General features: G+C 30.8%; 1 protein-coding gene across 1 annotated transcript in view; it reads right to left on the bottom strand.

The window, feature by feature from the left end:
• LOC129216034 (PH and SEC7 domain-containing protein-like) overlaps positions 1 to 21,769 on the bottom strand; it is a 45,682-nt gene that overhangs the window by 16,931 nt on the left and 6,982 nt on the right. The window contains 8 exon segments of the mRNA XM_054850180.1: positions 3,899 to 4,056; positions 4,191 to 4,261; positions 5,763 to 5,844; positions 11,297 to 11,341; positions 11,343 to 11,391; positions 13,914 to 14,047; positions 15,714 to 15,772; positions 18,694 to 18,887. Coding sequence (XP_054706155.1) covers positions 3,899 to 4,056; positions 4,191 to 4,261; positions 5,763 to 5,844; positions 11,297 to 11,341; positions 11,343 to 11,391; positions 13,914 to 14,047; positions 15,714 to 15,772; positions 18,694 to 18,887 — 792 coding nt within the window.

Below are 21,769 nucleotides of genomic sequence, written 5' to 3'. Positions count from 1 at the left end.
CTGAACTTTAAATCCTGACTTATTAAGACCCCCAGATCAGTAACTTTGTCTGCCTGACTAATGACTGAACCTTGCAAATAATAACTTGTACACTTATTTCCATGCCCTAAATGTAGCACTTGACATTTCCCAACATTAACAGCCATACCCATTTATCAGCCCACTCCGTAATATGATCTAGATCCTCTTGCAGTTGTTTTGCTTGTTCTTCATTATCTACAGTCCCCATAACTTTTACATCATCAGCAAAACAATTCATGTTCCCAGAAATATTTTTGTGAATATCTTTCATAAAAACAATGAAGAAAACAAGCCCTAACACTGATCCTTGAGGAACCCTGCTTAAAACCTCACTCCAATTAGAATAATTTCCCCTTACAACTACCCTTTGTTTCCTTCCGGTCAGCCAGTTTTTTACCCAAATGAAAGTTTTCCCTCCTATTCCTATATCACATAATTTGCTAAGTAGAGCAACATGCGGTACCTTATCGAAAGCTTTTTGAAAATCAATGTAAACAACATCTACAGGCTTCTTATTGTCCAAAGCTATGGTAACTTTGTCATAGAAATGTAATAAATTAGTTGCACAAGATTTGCCTTTCCTGAAACCGTACTGAAAACTAGTCAATAGATTATTAGTCTCTAGAAAGTTTACTATCTTAATTTTTATCAATGTTTCAAAAATTTTGCAAACCACCGAAGTTAGTCTCACAGGTCTATAATTTCCCGCACTCCCTTTAGACCCTTTCTTGGAGAGCGGTGTAATGTTAGCCAGCTTCCAGTCCTCTGGCACTGTCCCCGAATTATAAGAAGCATTGAAAATATTTACGATTACATCTGCTAATTCTTCCGCACATTCAACTAAAATTTTTGGATAAATATTATCTGATCTCAGAGCCATAGTCTCTTTAATTTTTTTCAAATGAAGTAAAACTGCATCCCTGGAAAATACAAAGTCCTTAAACTGTACTATAGCTTGTGTCTTGTTGGTGTCAACTGTTAGGATACAGTCATCATTAAAAACACTCGAAAAAAAGTTATTAAGAACATTAGCAATATCACTATCGTCCTGAATTAAAAGTCCGTGCTCATCAACCAGTGGCCCAATATGACTATTTCGAACTTTCCCCGAATTAGCATATGCAAAAAACTTCTTGGGATTCCTGTTTATGTTATCTGCCAGTCTTTGCTCCAACTCTCTTTTCTGAATCTGTACCAAATACTTAAATTTTCGCCTTACCTTACAATATTGGAGCCTATCTGCAATGTGACCAGTTTCTCTAAACCTATGAAAAGCAGCTTGCTTGTAATTTAGAGCGTCTTTAGTTTCCGTGGAGAACCACATTGGCCAAATTTTAGTGATGATACCCTTTCTCCTAAAAGAAACATAATCCCCAACCATTTTCGCTAGCTTTTCCTTCAACTCTGTCCACTGAAGATTCACATCGCTATTGTCCAATCCAGAAGAAAAAACTGCTTTCAAACTCTGCCTAAGTGCCACAAAATCAGTATTTCTGAAATTAGGCACAAACCTAAAATTCTCTACTTTGTGCGTATCAAATTTAATCTCAAACCTAATACTGTTGTGGTCACTGTCTCCAATGTGTTCCCCTACACATAACCCCTGAACAGAACCTTCCATATCACAGAAAACTAGATCCAAAATCACGTCCTGTCGAGTACCCTGAGTTACAATTTGATCTAAAAAATAGTCACCAATTACTTTCAAAAATTCCTCTTCTCTGCTATTACTGTGGTAAAAATTATTCCAATCAATTCCTGGAAAATTAAAATCTCCCATTATAATGACTGACCTTTGCTTGAAATGTCACTAATAATACTAAACATCTGTTCATCTTGACCCTGGCTTAAGTTGGGTGGCCTATAAATGTTCACTAAACGTAGTTTATTGCCCTTATTGTTCATCAACTCCAGCCAAATCATATCAATCTCATTAGGTTTATCATTAATTACCAATTCATTGCAAGTTAAAGTGTCTCTGACATAAAATAAAACTCCACCACTTCTTTTACCTACTCTATCTTGTCTAAACAAATTATACCCAGCAATAGACAATAAATAAACCATCATCATTTTCGGTAGCCCATGTCTCGGTAACTCCAATAATATCCAACCTCTTGTCTATTGTTATGCTTTTCAATTCTTCCATCTTGTTCCTAATACTACGAGCATTTGTATAAAAAACCTTAAGTAAGCCCATCTTACCTTTATTTAATGCTGAGCGATTATTTGAATCCCAACTGTTAAAATATTTTCTCTTACTAGCCACCCTATTTCTGTTTCTACTAAAATCCCAATAGTTAGTACCCATTCGAATTCTGCTCCTTAAAGCATGCCCCCCATTCCAACTTAGTTTTTTGATTCTGAATCCTCTAAAACCAAACCACTAACCATTTTGACCCCTGTAGAGCTCAGATGCAGGCCATCCCTAGCAATCCAATCATGTTTACATTTACTCCACACATCAATAAACCTGATACTACGCTTAACGCAAATTTCCTTCAGTACCAGGTTCATACACCTAGCCTGTTGGTTTAAACAACTCCTATGCACTCCATATCTGGGAAGCAAACCAACCACTTGGACATTTGCCGAACAGTTGGTTGCTTTGTCCAACAGGGAATCCCATTCCTTAGTAAACTCATTGTTGTTACTATGGCCTACATCGCTAGTTCCCACCCACAAAGTAACTACATCCTCTTTATTAAATACCCCCTTCTTTTCAGCAACCCTATTTACATCTCTCATCCGAGCCCCTGACAAACAACATCTAGCCACCTTACGTCTAACTCTGCCTATTGAGTTTCCCACCTCACGCACCATTGAATCTTTCAAAATTATACCCTTTGTTTCCCAGTCTGTTGCCTCAGCAATAACTTTCCCCTTTACCTGTGGAATTTTCCCACTATCTAACACACAGCTAATACCCACCTCCTTTTTACTAACTTCCTCCTTTACCTCTGGAATATTCCCAATATCTAACACACAGCTGATGCCCACCTCCTTTTTACTAACTTCCCCCTTTCCCTCTGGAGTGTTTACCCTATCGACACTCCTACAGCCTAATGCTAACTCACCCTCCAATGTAAGCATCCTAACTCTGATTTCTGAGAGTTCAATACAGTTAGTGCAAATGAAATACTTCTCAGACTCCTCCTTCCCCTTAAACAAGCAGAACATCTGACATAGGTCAAGAAATCCACTTGTCCCCTTTACCACTTTTAACCTCCTTCATTATGCATATAACCCCCATTCTAGCTCAAAATGATACACTAAAAAGTCAATACAAAAATGCAAAATTGAAGAAGTAAAACTAATTATTAGAATTCGAAAGCATTGGAAGTAAAAGGTACAAAATCCTAAGACAAGCAGTAAATTAAAACAAAACAAGTTACACACTTAACAGAGCACTCAGGCTTAACAACAAGAAATCAGCACATTTTAGGCTTAGCTACAAAGAATAGAAAAACACTTTAAGAAAGCAAGTAAATCAAAAATAAGACTTAAAAGCACAAAAATATTTAATTATATGATAAAATACAATAAAAATACTGAAACTAAAGCAGTAAAATAAACAATTACAGTAAAGAATCACTTATCTCAGGAGCAGCAAAATATCACCCGAGCAACACTAGCGCCCTCTACCGGCGAATTATATGCACAAACATGTCATTTTATAATATTTTTGTTCATATAATTTAACAAACTTTTACAAAGTATTTTAAAAAGTGTTTTTCTGGAGTTCCTAGTAAAGAGGTTGAATTTAATTCTTAAAGAAGGCATAATACTTTAATCAGTTTCTGAATTTTTATCTGATGTAGTTGTTCAAAAATTCGGTTTATCTTCAAAATTAGAAAGTGATTCTAACAATGCTTACCTGGTTTGGAATAAATACACCGCATGATCTGCAGTGTGTAATCTAAACACATACTGTTTCTTTGTGTAATCAATAGCTTTTTCTGCATAAGCATGATGTATTCTGATGGAGTTATGAAGGCTATCATATAATTGATTTTTTCTAAATCCATGTTCATCCTATCAAACAAATTTAAAAATTTCAGAAGCTAAGGTATTCACTGTATTTTACCAAAAAATTTAATAGAAAAAAACAACAAACATTACATTTGAAAAATCGGCTAAAGAATGCTACAACATACATTCCATTTTACCTTATGAAGATATAAAACTAAATCCCTTAAGGTGGCATACAACATTTTCCAACTTCTTTTTCCCAATGGAGCTGTAAAAAATATAAGTACATTTTAATAATTTAATTTTTAATGGATTTTTCTAATATGTCAAACAAATTTCTGATCATCTTACATGGTACCAAGTTCTGAGTTAAAACAATTCTGAAGTTATTTTAATATTGGTATTCAAATATAATTTTACCATAAAAGGCTGAATATACTTTTGTGTACAATATCTTCTTTATCTTGCTAATTTTATGATGATATAATTAAATTTAAACAAGACTTAGGGTTTTACTTTTAGCTATATTAAGAGCATGTTGGAGAGTTGTAACAATTATTATAAGCATTTTCCAGTAAAAGCAAGAGTAGTTAAGCAATTTATGAAAGTAATTTAAGTTTCTAATCGAAATGAAAACAATAAGTGCTAAATTTGAAAACTTCACTTCAACTTTTAATTGGAGTTTTGAACTCAATGCTGCTCACTGCCGATTGCCTTAGTTTCAGAAATACACTCAATGCCGATTGCCTTATGTTAAGAAATACAGTGAAACTTCTAACAAATGTGACTGCTATACAGCATATTCCTCTTTACCCAACAATTTTCCCATACACCAATTTTCTCTGCAAACAAATCAATGTTAAATGAGACCAGCAGCCCTCTTTAAACAACTAGTCTTGTCTCTTATCAGAAAAATGTCTTGTTATTTTCCACTTTGTGTATTAATACATAATCAACTGAAATTTCTAAACAAAGGGGTTGGAATATTTTCAACCTTGATTGAGTCCCAGAAAGAGTCCATTTGCTTGCATTGTTCAGCAGATCAAGCTTCAGTTAACAAATCAACTTAATTGTGTCAAATTCAGAGAGCATGCAAGTCTGTTATTTTCAAATTTAATAACTAGTATAAGATGAAATACTGAAATGATATATATTAAAAAGAAAACAAATATAATTGCTGATCAGTCTTGGTCTCCTCATCTCAAGAAAGATATTTCTTCATTCAAGGTTTTAAAGAATAGCTACTAGGCTATTAATGAAGTTTCATATTTTGATTATGATACCAGGCATAAAAGGCTTCATATCTATAGCCTGGAGCAAAGGAGAGTCAGAGAGGACATGACTCAGTTGTTTAAATTTTTCAAAATGAAAGTTGTTCAGGGGTTAAATTTGTACATCAAAAGCAGGATGATGGGTCATTGTTTTAGATTATTGAAATCTCAGATAACCTGGAAATTAGGAAAAATTACTACTTTAGTAGGGTTGTGTGCACTTGGAACAGCTTACTGGAAGAGTTGTGATGAGCAAGGGAGTAGATAGCTTTAAGAGGGCCATTGAGCATCAATGGGGACTAATAAATTGACTGGGACCAGCCTAGATGGGTCCATGGCCTGTTGCTAGTTGTCACAATTGTATTTGTATAAATCAGGGATTTTATTCATGATAACAGTACATTATATAAAAGCAATAAAGATGAACGATAATAATCACAATAAAGAAAATTCATTGCTGAAATTTATTGGATTATGATGATACAAAAAATCACTAACTTTTCTTCCCACTAGGATCCATGCAGCACTTTCGCATAACATATCCTTTCTTGTACTCTGTAGCACAATTAGGATTAGGCACCTAGGCAAAATATATATATATATATATATATATATGAAATTCATCTTAATATTAAAAAAATATATTATTCAATTTAAAAAATACAACAAAAAATGTGGACGCCACTTAACTTCCTTATATGTGTCATTCATTCTAAAATTCATCTATTTCTATATTTTTAAAATGCATATTTGTTTACTAAATGTCTTTAGCTGAAGATTTTATTGCCTGTTTAAAACAACAGATGCAAGAAGCTTTAATAGAGTTAAATACCACTATTGTTAATAATAGAAAGTTAATAGTATAAAAGCAAAACAAAGCAGTTTTTGAAAGATAAATATCTAATCTAATGACTAATAGTAGCTGAAAACTTGTATTTATTTTTTTTCCAGGGAAAAACTTGCAAAGGATGTTATATAATAAGTCATTTACAAGAGTCAAGTCATTTACATCAGTTTCACAATTCATAAGACATACACCTGTTAAAGAACGGGTTATTCTCACAAAAAGCAGGGTCATCTGGTATTTATTCCAAAAAAATAATGATTTAAAAATATGGATTGACATAACCATTAAAAAAACTGAAATACTACATTAAAATTGTAAATTGAGTAAAAAAAATCAATTTATTCGTAAAAGCTTGTCCTAACATAAAAATTAGTCAGGTCTGTGTAGTCATTTTTCATGGCTTCTCTAATTTTCAACATTATACTGACTTTAAAAAAAAAACTTTAAATAACTTCAATAAATATTATTTTGGATTGAGAATGTATTTAAAAAATCGGATTCAAAACAAAAACTATATTACAAACGTTACTATACTCTAACTTCAAAATAATTGCCTTTATCTGGAGTAATAAGTCACGTCTGTGGACTGAACTAAAAGTATCAATAAATTCATGCGGATGCAGCACATATATTGTAAAGCATTCATTTAAAAGCTTTGAATTAAGGAGAGAGATGAAAATCTGTTTCAAAATTTCATTTGCTTAACTATTTTTATGTTTGAAAACCAGAACAGCGGGGTGGGGGGGGGGGGGTGATAACAATACTTTACTTCTGCCCAATTGTGCAGTTTATAGTGAATTGCATGACATAGGTCGGCGTTATAAAGGTATTCTATATATGTTTTTATTTAAAAAAATACTAGACACAGTGAAAATATTTTTTTTTTAATATAAAATTCCCTTACTGCACTTCACAATTTGGAGCTGAAACCAGGGTGGCGACAGGAACTGTGAAAAAAAGTTCCCTGACTTTTCCCTGATTAGGTTCACCAAATTTCCCTGATTTACGTTACCAATGATAATGTTTTCTTTCTTTGCTCTACTTGAAATCCATTGTATGTTTGTATAAAATGCAGTATTTTAAACGTTTTAAGTTGTGTAAAGTTGTTGAACTAAAGATATTTTTAAAAGATGCTACTTTTTTAATAAAATGGTTTTAAGAACATATCAAGTCAATTTTTTTGGGAAAAAACCCCCTACAAAACAGTATATTAAATTTTTCTACATGGAAAGATTATAGAAAATTATAAAAAAAAAAAACTTTACTTCCAGAAACCACTTAGCATAAGAATTTTAAGAAACTAAACATTAAAATTACTCTTAAAAACATGTGTATTTATGATAGAACTAAAAAGTAATTGAAATTATTTTGAACTAAGTTTTCAAGCAGTATAATAATTGTTGCAAGAATAACAAGCAATAGTGAAAGAATTGAAGTAATGTAGTTGTTCTTATATAACTGACATATTTATACAAAACAGATGAAACCATTTGACATCCATTCATAGGGAGCTTTTCTCTAATCAAGAACATAGGTTTTAATGAATGACTACAGCATTTTAACAATGAAAAAATTAAGATATTTACTTAAGTACACAAGTTAACTCTATTTCAAATGATTTCAGTATGTAACTAAAAAAATCTTAGATTGCTTTTGTAACAAACAACTTTGAAATGCAAGAAAAAACTAGTATGTTGTGGCCATCACGAAACTTTCTTCTATATTTTTCCTTTTTCTGATCCCTCCCCATGCTTGACGAGGAAGCAATATTCCTAACAGAAACAAAATTACACATGCAAAAACTTGACGACCATCCCAATGTCTGAATTATTGTAAAAACAAAACAAAGAGCGAAAATTGAAAGTTACTTTAAAAGCCTTACTTGATTTAATTACAAATATTTTATTTATTAACAAACATTAGTGGCAACAGTTAAAAATTTTAAATCATTGAGATAATATTTCCGATCATTTCCATACAATTACTAGTATGTTGTGGCCATCACGAAACTTTCTTCTATATTTTTCCTTTTTCTGATCCCTCCTCATGCTTGACGAGGAAGCAATATTCCTAACAAAAACAAAATTACACATGCAAAAACTTGACGACCATCCCAATGTCTGAATTTTTGTAATAACAAAACAAAGAGCAAAAATTGAAAGTTACTTTAAAAGCCTTACTTCAATTATTTACAAATATTTTATTTATTAACAAACATAAGATGGAAACAGTTAAAAATTTTAAATCATTGAGATAATATTCCCGATCATTTCCATACAATTAAAATCACGAGAAATACGCAGACGACAATCTATTACGATTTATCTTTCTTATTGTTGCATTAATAAAACTATTTTTATTCAAAAAAAAAAAAAAAAATCAACACCTCTTGGAGCGATTGGAGTCAAAATTGAACCAAAGCCTGTTTACGTATGGATTCACATATATTCCAAATTTCAACCAGAACGTAGCATTACTTCTTGAGATAGGGCACTCACAATGGAAAAAAAGAACGAGCGATTGCGCTACCCCCCTTTTAGCTGTTGACACCAAAATAAAATCAGCTCTTATATCCACTAAGGGCTACTTGTCAAAAAAATTTTGTTTGATTCCGTTCGTTATTTCTTGAGATACAGCAGTCACAATTGACGATAAAAAACGTTCTATAACTCAACCCCCGTTTGAGCTATTGACACCAAAATTGAATCAGCACCTGCTCCTGTTAGGGGCAACATATGGACCAAATTTTGTTTGATTCCGCCAGTTACTTCCTGAGGAATAGCAAGCACGCGTAACTCAAAAAACGTCCCATTGCTCCACCCCCCTTGGAGGAATTCGCGCCAAAAACTAATGGGCACAAGTTCACATAGGGGCACATATGTGTACCAAATTTCGGTCAATTTCATGGGGTAGTTTTTGCTGTAGAGCGGCCACAAAAAACTGGTCACACACAGACGTGACATACACACATACATACACACACACAGACAGACATTTTCCAAAAATAGTCGAAATGGACTCAGCACACCTCAAAACGTTCGAATCCGTCAAAATTCGAAATTCGAAAATTTGCACGAATCCAATACTTTCTTCTATATATTAGATATAGAAGAAAGTAAAAATCAATTAGTTAATTTCAAAATATATAAAAGAAGAATACAACTTGGTTATAAAATTAAAGAATCCCTTAAGTCTGAAGAAAAGAAAACCTTTATAATCTGCGGTGACAACAAATAGTATAACAGCAAAAAACAAAGTTTTTTAAATTGAAAGTTCAATTTTAGCAAGTAAATTAAAAATGCGAAGAAGTAATAACTTTTAAGGTTTTAAGGTCTTAATTCAAAAACCAAAGATTTCTTCTTGAAATCGTGATTACAGTGCACTAATTACTTCGAGACAATGGAATAAAGGCAAAGGAATGAAGGCTTCCTCTTTGCCTGTGTGGTTGTTTATATTACGTAGCATTGAAAGCGTATAAGGAAATTTCAAGCTAGGTAAAATAAACAACCTAACAGACACAGAAGCAATCTTAGGAAGTTCATCCTGTGGTTAATAAGTAAGATTCAATACTTTGACGTTTAGTAAAAGAGATGCACAAATATGCGGCAGTGTATAATCGCACGTCATTTATTTTACTTTTTTTTAAACAGATAATTGGCAGAAAATGCGTAGGGAATTAGAGTACTTAGTTTTGTAAAGCAAAAAAGAATTTTTTTCTTCATAAAATCAATTTTCCCTGATTTTTTGTTATTTTTTCAAAATTCCCTGATATTTCCCTGACTTTTCCCTGATCAATAAAGTTTCCTGACTTTTCCCTGATCTGTCGCCACCCTGTAAAACGCTTTCCTGGTACTCAAAAAATGCTACTTTTAACGCTCATGAAATTCAAAACTTTTTTTGAAAAACAATCACAATGTAAATCTTATAGTTATTAATAAAGCAAGTGAAGTGTTATTGAGTCTATAATTACCACAACAAGAAAAGAGACAAGAGAAAAGTGGGGGAATTTATTGGTAAAAGTAAGGAATAGACATTTGAGGCAGTGAAAAGCAAAGGGATGTAAGTGGACATTTTCAAGTTTCGAATAAAATGTTTTTAAAGATGCGGTCCTAGGAAGACTCTCATATTTAAAAACATCTAAATCATGCTGTACAGCAGAACGTAACAGGGCTATTAGTACTATACACCGTTTATGGGACCCGAGCCTGTCCTCTGCCTACCCTACAATGCAGTAAAGACTACTGCAAGGAACCTTCTTATGGATGAATCATATGGCCTGTGGCTTCAGTCCGACTCTCAAAGACAGGCCAAGACTCTGAACCAGCAGCTTCCCTGGCTTAGATCCAATGAAGTGCTTAATTTGAGTAGAAATGAGATCAAGAAGTCTGTTGGGTTACTAACTGGACACTACTCTCTTAATAGGCATCGTAATCTGATGGGTGTTACCGACAATCCTTCGTGTAGAGGATGTCATATGGGTGATGAAAGCTCAATTCATGTGCTATGTGAATGTGACTTCTACTTTGAGCAAAGGTTTTGAGCACTTGGGATACCACAATGTAGATCCCTGGGAACTGCCTGGAATTTCGGTTATTGCTGAAATTTATTTCTGTTACTAGGCTCCTTTAGTAGTCTAAGAGGGGATAGTACAATAGACCTGAGGTCTCAGTGCTCGCGCTAGTTTCAAGCACCCCCCTTTTCACTTCATTAGTACTATGTCTTGCACCAATACAGAAGAGAGATTTACATACCATTTGTACAGGTTATCTCCAACTTTTTATATTTTTACACTTACATTCCTTTGCTTCCCACTGCCTGATATGCAAAAGAAAAGACCACTTTCTAACATTGGACTTGAATATTTACATGAAAAATATTGTTAACTATGAAAACAAGTTCTAAGTATCATTGTATAGTAAAAAAGAAAATTGCATGCTATAATATATAAGTGAGTAAAATACATAAATACTGCAAGTAACTTAATAAAACCACTTTGAAAACCAGCAAACAGTTATAACAGATACTAGTTTTCAACTAATAATTTGTGCCAATTAGCAAATGTACAAGATACAATTTGCGCTACTTGACACAATATACACAGAAAAAAGTTCTTTCCATTTCTGGGGGGAGGGAAAGGGAAGGGGGGGGGGGGAGCTATTTCACACATACATAAAACTCATAATACCTCTAAAAATGGGTTATGGCCAATAAAATTCTGTCGATAGTCCATTTGATGAAGATTTCTCTTTCGAATGATTCTTCTTTTCATCCTCCTGATCACTGAAAAAAAATTATTGTGCATTAATTCTCAGTGACATATTAAGTGCATCAAAAGTTCAAGTTTCATTCTGAAACAAACTGTATATAAATAGATAAATTAATAAATAAAAAAATTACTCAGTTCAAAATTTGCATTATTTTTTATTAGACTATATAAATAAGGCATTTTAATGACAATGCTATTGTTGTAGATTTTCAATCAGAAATTGAGAAGAATTATTCTGAATGTAAAAAAAAAAATATGCATCTGTTCAACCACACACATGTTAAAAATAAAATTGAAGTTATAACTCAAAAACAGTTGAATTTTGCTCCAAGTAATAAAACTAGATATGATTTTTTTAACACCATCAAAAGTTTTCAAAAAATACGTAACTTTATTTATTAAAATATTCATTTAATATAATAAAATAAAAATTTCTCATGAAATAATTGGAAGATTAAAAAAAAGAAGAAATCATTTGGAAATTCTTGCAACTGAACATATATTTCACCTACTCAAAAATCGTCTGAAACAAAGGCAGACCGTAATAGGTTCAAAAATATCAGCTATGCAATGTTCTGAAATGTGTGTGGTTGTGTGTGATAGTATTCCCTCATTTACCATTTTTTTTTCTTAAGAAGAAGAAATCATAAAAGAATGTGTAATGCATTTTAAAATGAACTGCTACAAAAAAATAAATAAATAAAGCTTGAAAAAATAAATAACATAATAAAATAAAAGAAAAATTGAAAAAAAAAAAGAAAAAAAAAATAAGTAGGATTTTGAAATGAGGGAAATGCGTGTCTGTTAGTCTGTCTGACCCCCCTAATAATTTTTGAGAGAATACTTCTACTGAAACTAACCTTTTTTACAATATTTCTCATCCTATAAGGAACATTGCTTTGCGTACTGTTTTCTGTATTGTATATTTACACTAAAAAGGTCATGAATTACAATTTTACTGGAAATAACATAAACAACTATGGATAGCTAGATACTGTTACTCAACACTTTCACAGCAAAAGTATGAATTTTCTTTAAGGATGCAAAAAGATTATGCATGAAAATTTGAAGATACAGTGCTGCAAACTAAAAGGAAGAACAAAAAGCTGAAAAAGACTTTTGATTTGCAAAATTTTTTTTTTTTTTTTTTTTTTTTAAGTTTTAGATTTAAAATTGCAGAAAACGTTATAACAGAATTTTTTTTTATAAAAATACTATTATATGCTCTTTAAATGTCAATTGCAATAAAAAATTTTAACTTCTAAAAAAAAAAGTTAAAAGGAAATTAGTTTTTCGAGCTCAAAACTGTAAGAAAGTTGTACTTTTACACACACACACACGCACACAAAATAATAATAATAATTCTAGTAATAAGAATGTAAATAAGAATTAAAAATTGTGTTTAAACATGCAAATCGATATGATTGACTACATTTATTGAAAGACCCCAATAGAAATGAAGCAAACATTTGTACACTTGAGTGAAATATTTTGAACAGTCAGTTATCAAGCTACAAAACTTATATAATGGCATTATATAACAGTCAAAGAATATCTTTTTTAAATAATTTATTAATTGGTTCTGATATTTTTACCATGTGAAAGAAATAATTTCTTACCAAGTAGTACAAGTCAAGTGTGTACCATGATTACTTATATTTTTTTAAGACAGTTGAAATTCCAGATTTAAGTGTTAGAATCGAGTAAAAGTAAAATATTCAACAATGTTTTTGAGGAGAATACTGACAAAGCTGAATTTAATTCCTTAGCCCTGGCTGCAGGGCGGTAACTTACTGAAGTTTACTAGTGTTTTTAAGCAAAGTACAATTCATCACATCAAAGTTGATATCAGATATCAAAAAACACTAGGGGACATACAAAAAGAAATCTAAAAGTGTAACAATATGTTTTTAATTGTAAAATGAGAAAATATAGCTTGTAAAAGACTAACAAACATTATTAAAGTTGGAATTGTGTTGTTTTTTGTTTTTCAAAAACTTTTTTTTTTCTGTAAGAACATGGGGGTGAGTTACTTTTATTTTTAATTTTGATTTATTTTCTTTCTTAAAAAAATAATCTCAAAAAATGTTCAGTTTTTTTTTTTTTTTCCAATTTCGCTGCTGACGTCACGAGTGAACAACTTGCTAGAGTTACCAGTATAAAGTTTCAGGACATTGCCAAACTTCGCCAAATAAATATTTTATTTCAGTTACAATTCTTGTTCTGCCAATAATTGCTCGCAGTGAAAAATCCCCAAAAAAGCAATGTCTAAAAGACAACCGCATGTTCGGATTCAAGATGGATTTCTTCACTTGTGATGTCACACAATGAAACATTTTGTTTAGAAATTTGACATTGAAAAAAAAAATTAAAAATTAAATGTTGGGAAAATAAAAGTATTTTCTGGTTCTATTTTTTTTTTCTTTTTCTTTTTTTTGTTTGTTGTTGCTGGCTCATTCTACCAATTTCAGTGACTAAAAGTAGTACGTTTGATATAAGGAAACAATCCCATTGTAGAAAAAAATGAAGTACTTACGTTGCCCATTCTAAGGGATGAGATTTAATTGAATGATAAAGAGCTTTCAACACATCTCTAGGAAAATTTTCTCCATCATTTAGTTCTGCTAAATTTTCAATAAATTCACCACAAACCATTTTTCTTCTTAAATTCTAAAAAAAAATGCAAGATTCCATTTTAGTAAAAAGTAACTGACAAAAACATAGAAATCACAAAAAACTATATGAAACAGAAAAAGTACAATTATTTTCTGCACTACAAACTTGACTTTGGAAGAAGTTGCAATTGATTGTAAAAAACACAAATGAATTCTCAATTTCATTAATTTGAGAGATCAATTTCAACATGTGACACAATTTTATGGAACATTTTTTTTTTTCAACATTAAATTTACAACTTAGTAATTATAAAACGTTATTCCGTTATTCCTTTTTACACAGCTATATTTTAAGAAAGTTTCATTTGGAACACGGGTGCAATACACCATAAAGAATTATACATCCAGTAAGATAAAATACATGGCAAATTAATTTTGGTAAACAATATTATTAAAACTATGTCTGCAGCTTTAAAAAATTTTATTCTTTCCCATCAAAACAAGCTAATGAGTAAGAGTAATAATGATAATAATGATCATTAATTATGTGAAACTAACTTTCATACAGCTAAACAACTTCTTGAAATTTACATTGCTTTTCAAATATTTTGCTTTTATTTCTGAAAAAGTAATAATATTTTTCTTTACAAAAAAAAAAAAAAAAAATCCTTTGAGCCCTCAAGAGCAAAAATGGTGTAAGTCATTTTTTTTTTTTAATAATTTGTATTTATGTCATTGTGAATGACCAAAGTGGGAGAATGTTGACTTTCACTGGTGATTCACCTGAAATATTCAGACTTTCGCAGATGTCTTTGGTACATGTACTTTAATGTTGATAATCATTACTAGGTTTCAGACTTTGAAAGTAACAATACACCATCAGAAATTAATTTTAAACTCCTTTTACTTCATGCAATAGAGATGCAAGGAAACCAATGATTTGTAGATAGACAGCAATCATAAAATGGGCCATGGCCATTTAAAGAGTTGAGAAAGAGGAAATAACTAAATTGTACATGTTAATAAGGAGTTTATTACCCAGTTCCCCCCCCCCCAAGAGCAAGGGCAAACCCTCTTAAATATTGCGAAGACCCCTCTCTATCCCCCCCAATAGCAAGAGCCCCCCCCCCCCAAAGTGAAAAAACACCTCAAAACACCCCACTCTTACAAAAAAAAAAAAAAAAAAATCAATGGTGCAGTCTGCACATGACACCTCCTGCCCCCCCCCCAGGTGGGCACCTCTGCATTACTGAGAATGAAATTGAAAGTAGATTACAAAAATCACAAAAGTTATCGATACAATCGTTTTGAATCAAGGGCAACTTGTTACTCTTGAAAAATTGATGCTTTCTAAAGGTAATAAATAATGTATGTGAAGAAGGATGTTTAAAATATTCATTAAATTTAATATTTTTAAAATCTTTTTAAAAATTGTATAATTTTAGTTTTAGGTAGATTTAATTCAATGATTTTCACATTAATATTAAATTTGAATACAATCTTCATGACAATTTTAAATACAAACCAATACATATGCATGATAAAAATACTTCAAAAGTATTTTAAAATATTGAGTATTTCTATGATTGACATTAAAGACAACATTTAGATCTACAACAATATCAATAAAAATAAAATTTAAAAAGGGATTTTTTTTTTCAGAGTTTAAATAAATGTGTTTTACAAAAAATTAACAATTGTTTTATAAAAATTAAGTTTACCTCTCCATGTAAATCAGAATTTAAAAGCATAAGGGCACAAGTTAGTGTATGAACAGCATCTGGAAAAAAGAAAATTAATTAATAAACATGAAAAAAGGTTTCAAAGTGCAAGCAGGTCTTGAATGGCTCATTCTTCAAAAAAGTGTAACCTTTCTGTCCCATGCCTTTTACAATAAAAACTTTAAGGAACAATTCATTTAACAATGATTTTTAATATAATCAAAAATGTATCTATTTAAACCTGTCAACAAATTTTTAATAATAATTTTTATTTTAGTATATTTTTAGTTCATAACAGGTGAATTCTCACCTCCGTGGCATGTCACACACGTTGTGTGACTGTTTATGTTGCTTAATAACTTGTTTAATTAAAAGTATATACTTATTTATTTATTATTCCTTTCGCAAGTGTCTCAAATACTAATTGTTCAAGTACATTTAATTTTTTAATATTGTGTTTTAGTTCATTTTAGTAGGACAAGGAGTCATGTCACACAACAAATTCTCACCTCCATTACCTAAACACAAAATGCCATTCCTCATTAACACGTGACAGTTATGACATCAAATTTTATTTTCCATGATGATACAAGGGAGCCCCCTTGTTTATTTTCAGCCTTAGTTGAAGTTGTGAGATTTTTGTCGAAAACTAAGAAGACAGAGTTTGCTTTAAAAACTTAGTTTGGTTATTCTGACTTCTCACCTCTGTGAACTTGAATTTTAGGGATGTAAATTAATGTAAAAAAAAAGTGAACATGTTTTCATATACTTAACATGTGCAGATTGTAGTAACGAAGAAAAAAAAAATTCCCTGAAAAATGTATCTATTAGGCCTATATTAATGGAAAATTCCTCACCTCAGTGAATCTCACCTCTGTGACAGACCTTATCAATGTCATTATTTCTGAGATGAAAATAAATGATGGAGAAGTACATCAATTACAGGCATTCTACCAAAATGATAAATTGCCAGTATATCCTCAAATTTACTAAATATTATATTTTAACATACATTTGAAAATACTAACTAAGCCGTACTTTAATTAAGAGAGCTTAATATTAGATTCATACTAATCATTAAAATAGCTGATTGTTTGCACAATTAACAAAATTACTACTTTGATATTAAATTGGCCTCGATTTTTAAATATTAAAAGTTTCTTCTTTTTTATTTCCGTAAACAAGGCATTTTTTTTTTTATTTATGAGAAAAGTAATTGGAACTTAGCTGGGTCATCGTTTATGGTTACTTCTAGTATGTATCACTTTCATGTAGGAATGAAAAAAAAAAGTTTCGAAATTGAAAAATATTTGCGTTCAAAAGTTACATTTTCTGGAGAATGACCCATACCTAATGATATAGTTATAGAGGCATTTTAAATATTAATATATTTTAGTACAAACTAGCTTTCTTTTTTTAAAGAATGTAATGTGCAAGAACATTTATAATTATGTCATGCTGAATAAATTTAATTTATTAAAAATAACACAAACTAAGGAATAAAGAGATTAATTCTACACAACTAATATACTCATCACCATTGGTCCCAGGTTATCCATAGTATTACTTCTAGTCAGTGTTAAGTTGATGTACAGGATAAATGAAAAGTATTATACACCAAGTATAAACCCGAGTTATTTAAGAAAACATAAAGCATAGCTTTTCCTATATATGCAGATTTGAAAGCTCTCCAGAACAAGAAATATATAACGCATCAATGCACACCTTGTAAAAGGCATTACCATTTGTTCTTTTAATTGCACATATAATTCCATAATTTTTCTAAAATATAATCCGCACATTATATCATTTAGTTACTGACAAGAATTTGTGTAAAATAATTATGTTACTCATCTCACAAGAAGAACACTTGAAATATCTGTCTCAGAAAAACTTTCAATTCCCTTTATTGTCTTTTTAATATCATTTCCTTTTATCAAAGTTGATGTGGGTAAATTATGTTAAATAATTTTCATGCATACATATATTTCCCAGTGGGTACTTGGCCCCTTGTAAAACGTTTTTCCCCTCCAGTCACCACATTCCGTTAAACTCTCACCAGGGTAGGTACGGTGGTCATTGATAGAGTTAAAGAAAAGAAAAGACATCACCATCTTTAGAATCGGTCATAACAACTGCGTAGACATTTAAAGTAGCCATGTAGTGTGTAGTAAGCTCAGTAGACATTTCACTAAAACACATGACGGCAATGCGGCAGCCGTATTTAAATAAAAAAAAAAAAATTAGTCCTTTCTCTTTAATTATTTTTTCAGCACCATGTAAAACCTTACTTTGATGATAGTTAACCCAAAAGCAGTTCAAACCAACATTCACCAACATGTACGCATGTAGTCTGACTGACAGGATTTAGTTTCAAAAAATAAACTAGTTTCCGGGACCTTATTGAAGTGTCCAGAAGCAAATATTTTTGCAGCAGTCAGCGACACTGATTAAAAAGTTAATAGTCTATAAGACAAATCATCACAAAGGAGTACTTGAAAATCAAATGAATTATACTGTATGGATTTCTTTATTATATTCTACACAAAGAAGCTAACCAACTGAACCAATACCAGAGTACTGCCAATTTAGCGCTTTGTCTTCACTACTTTTATTATTATGATTACTTTTTACTTCTACTTTTTTCTATCTGCGTCATTCTGAACTGTATTTTTCTATTTCAAATTAGATGGATTCAAGAAAAAAAATTAATAGAAAAAGTCTTTCAACTTAGAAAAAGTCTGCAGACCTCAAAAATCTACGACATGCTTCACAGTTCGCTCAATTTCTGCTACCAAGTGTAAGTGTAGAGGGTAATGTCCTTCTTTCTTGTTATGTTTTTAAATTAAAAACTGTCAGTGTCTCAGGATTTAAATTTAATTAGTGAAAATGAAAGAATACATTCTGAATTAGTATAATAGTAAAAACATTAACATTGACAAATAAAACTAACATAGCATGTTATTGTATCAAAATTCACCTTGAGATTTGAAACAGTTCGGATTGCAATCAAGAAAACGTTTAGAAAAATGAACAAGAACTCTTTCTCTTTCTTGTGTTTCTCCCACAAGACAAAATTGATTCAAAAATTTTCTAAGAGCAACATCTAAACCATCTCCAATGAAATCAAAGAACTTTAGATACTCTTCTGCCACTGCTTTACTAAATTCATTGCTGTAAAAAAGAATGGAGAAAAAAATTATACATAAACAATTTAACGAAGATAAAAACAGTGCATGAAAATGTAGTCCCAACTAGTAAAATTCACACTAAATCTTCAAATGTCTACAATTTACGAAAAGCAAAAAAAAAAAACAAAACTAGAAAAAATATTTTTTCACTGAAATGCATTTCTACTAAAATAAAAAGAAAAGAAAGTTAAAAGCATTATAACTAGTCATTTACCTTCACAAGATGTAAAACAAAAAAGAAAGCATTTGATGCTAAATACGCATGTCAGTATAATGGATACTGAAGGGGCGTTCGAGTGAACATTCAGTAAAACAACTTGGAGCCAACTGGGATCTTATGAACGATATTTCGATTGTCCATCGATATAGCTCATATCTATTATATTAGCATTTTCAAAATCTGGAACCCCTATAAAATTCATAGACCTTATTACGGATTAATTAGTCTCATAAAATTAACGTGAGATAAATTTCAAGTATTAATAATAATTAGGTTTGAGTATGTTTTTCCCAGGAAATCTTTTTGCATCTTTTGGAATTAATGGTTTTGCGGAAAATATCAGGAATTCAAAAAAAAAAAAAAAAAAAAAAAAACATTTTATTGAAAGAATGAGCTAATGAAAATTTTTAAATAAAATAATAGAACCGACTTCAAAACTGCAGCTGGAATTTCTCTAAGTAGTAAAAAGTAATTCCATTCTTTGAACAGCTTCTATACTACTTTTAAACATAATTTTTGAAGTTGGTGCAAAAATGATAGGAAAAATGATGTGTAACCATTTTTCGTTCACATTTTTCATGAAAACTAGTCAAAATTCGAACGAAACATTTATATCGATACACAGATCTGTTATTATTAATGTAATGATTGCGGATTCTATTTAAGAACCTGGATCCATAAAAATTTACATTTGTAGTTGAAATATGGTGGTTAAGTATAATTGTATCAACTGTTTCTGCACCAACTTCAAAAATTATTTTTAAAAGTAGTATTGATGCTGTTCAAAGGATGAACTTATTTTTTACTGTTTACAGCAATTTCCAGCTGCAATTTTGAAGTTGATTATGTTTTTTTATTTAAAGATTTGTATTTCATTCTTTTTAGTGTAAATGTATTTTAAAAATAGTATGTCACCATTACGAGACTTCACCCTATTTTTCATACAAATCCGGAAAATTAAAAATTTTAAACAACTGGCACTAAAAACAATTATTTATCACAAATACCAGAGACTTAGAGGTCTACACACGAGAGACAGACAGATCTGAAGCTTATTCATTGTGAGTTTTTTTTTTTTTTTAATACCCTACTCAACATCAAAAAATCTGTAAGTGAACAATAAATCACCCCTTTTCCCATCCTTAGGGTAGGAATTTATTTTTCATAACTATATGGCACCAACTTCTGGGCATGGCACCAACCCTATATGGCACCAACCCTTTCCCAAAAAAAAAAATCAAAATCGGACTATTCTATAAAAAGTTATGCGTAGTCATACATAAATAAAATGTGAGTGAACAAGAAATCACTCCTATTTTCCCTCCCTTGGGGTAGGATTTTTTTTTTCCAAATTTATATGGGACCAACTTAGAGGTATTCGCTTTCCAATAAAAAAAAGAATGATCAAAACCGGAGAATTCTGTAAAAAGTTATTCTTGGTCATACATAATATATATATATATATATATATATATATATATATATATATATATATATATATATATATATATATATATATATATATATATATATATATATATATATATATATATGGTTTGACTTGAGAACCTCCTCCGTTTTTTCGTCGGTTAAAAAGTAAAATTTCAGAATGAAATAAAAGTTTTAAAACAACTTTATTTTGAAGTCATGAATTTCGATGCAACATTACTGCAGGCATTTTTAAATTTGTGAAACTAAACAAAAAAGAAGTTGAAAGTTTCAAGAATTGTTTTTTTTTTTTTAAATTTCTTATTATAAATTAATGCTGAAAAAAAAGGGTTATTCATAAAGCAAAAAGGCAACCACAATCAAGTTAATATTACTGTATCAGTTAAAACTGTTTCGTAGATAAGTGAACATTTTTATTCAATTTTCGCATCACTTTAATAAACTTACATTTATCACTAAAAAACACAAATTTCAAGAGCGACAATTATTAGTATTATCATAATTATTTAAACAATTGGTAGGAGTACTCTTTTTGAGAACTGCTACAACATCGACACGGCATTTCCACATCAACCCACATTTCACTGTAAATTGAGCTTTCCCACGATAGTATTTCTGTTGCAGTGAAACGGCGCTTCAGAACACCAAACAACTTTTGCATCGATCTTTGTTTTTGGAACCCAGACAGGTACAATTTAAAATATTTTTTTTTTTTTTTTGGGGGGGGGGGGGCTTTTTTTCTCTATTTTTTTTAAATTTACTAATAAAAATTATTAAATCAACCAATAGTAACAATTTCAATATAATTTAGTGGCAACAATATTTAAATGCAACGCAAGTAATTACTATTGTATTTCGTATCTATAAGTAAATACTGTATATGTTTGAAAAACACATAAACACAAAATATAGTTTTTAAAAAAAAAACAAGACACGCGCTTTCGTGTTAAATGTGACCACACTCCAGTGTTTCCCAAAACATAATTATGAGTTTTTTTCTAAAATTGTGAAGTGAGTGGAAAGTTTAACGCAGTGGTTGAGAATCCTGCACTACAGTAAAAGAAAATGACCTTTGGGCAAGCTGAATACTCCTGCTAATCCAACGTCATTGAGCGCATATTTGCCATGGGTTAGACTTCTCATATATAACTAGCTCCACCAAGAGCTGTAGTTGTTAAAAAATGTTCGGGAGAATA

The sequence above is a fragment of the Uloborus diversus genome, chromosome 2, assembly GCF_026930045.1.
Source record: "Uloborus diversus isolate 005 chromosome 2, Udiv.v.3.1, whole genome shotgun sequence".
Classification (NCBI taxonomy): Eukaryota; Metazoa; Arthropoda; class Arachnida; order Araneae; family Uloboridae; genus Uloborus; species Uloborus diversus.
The sequence above is the reverse complement of the archived record's forward strand: the minus strand, read 5'-3'. Positions and strand labels throughout refer to the sequence as shown.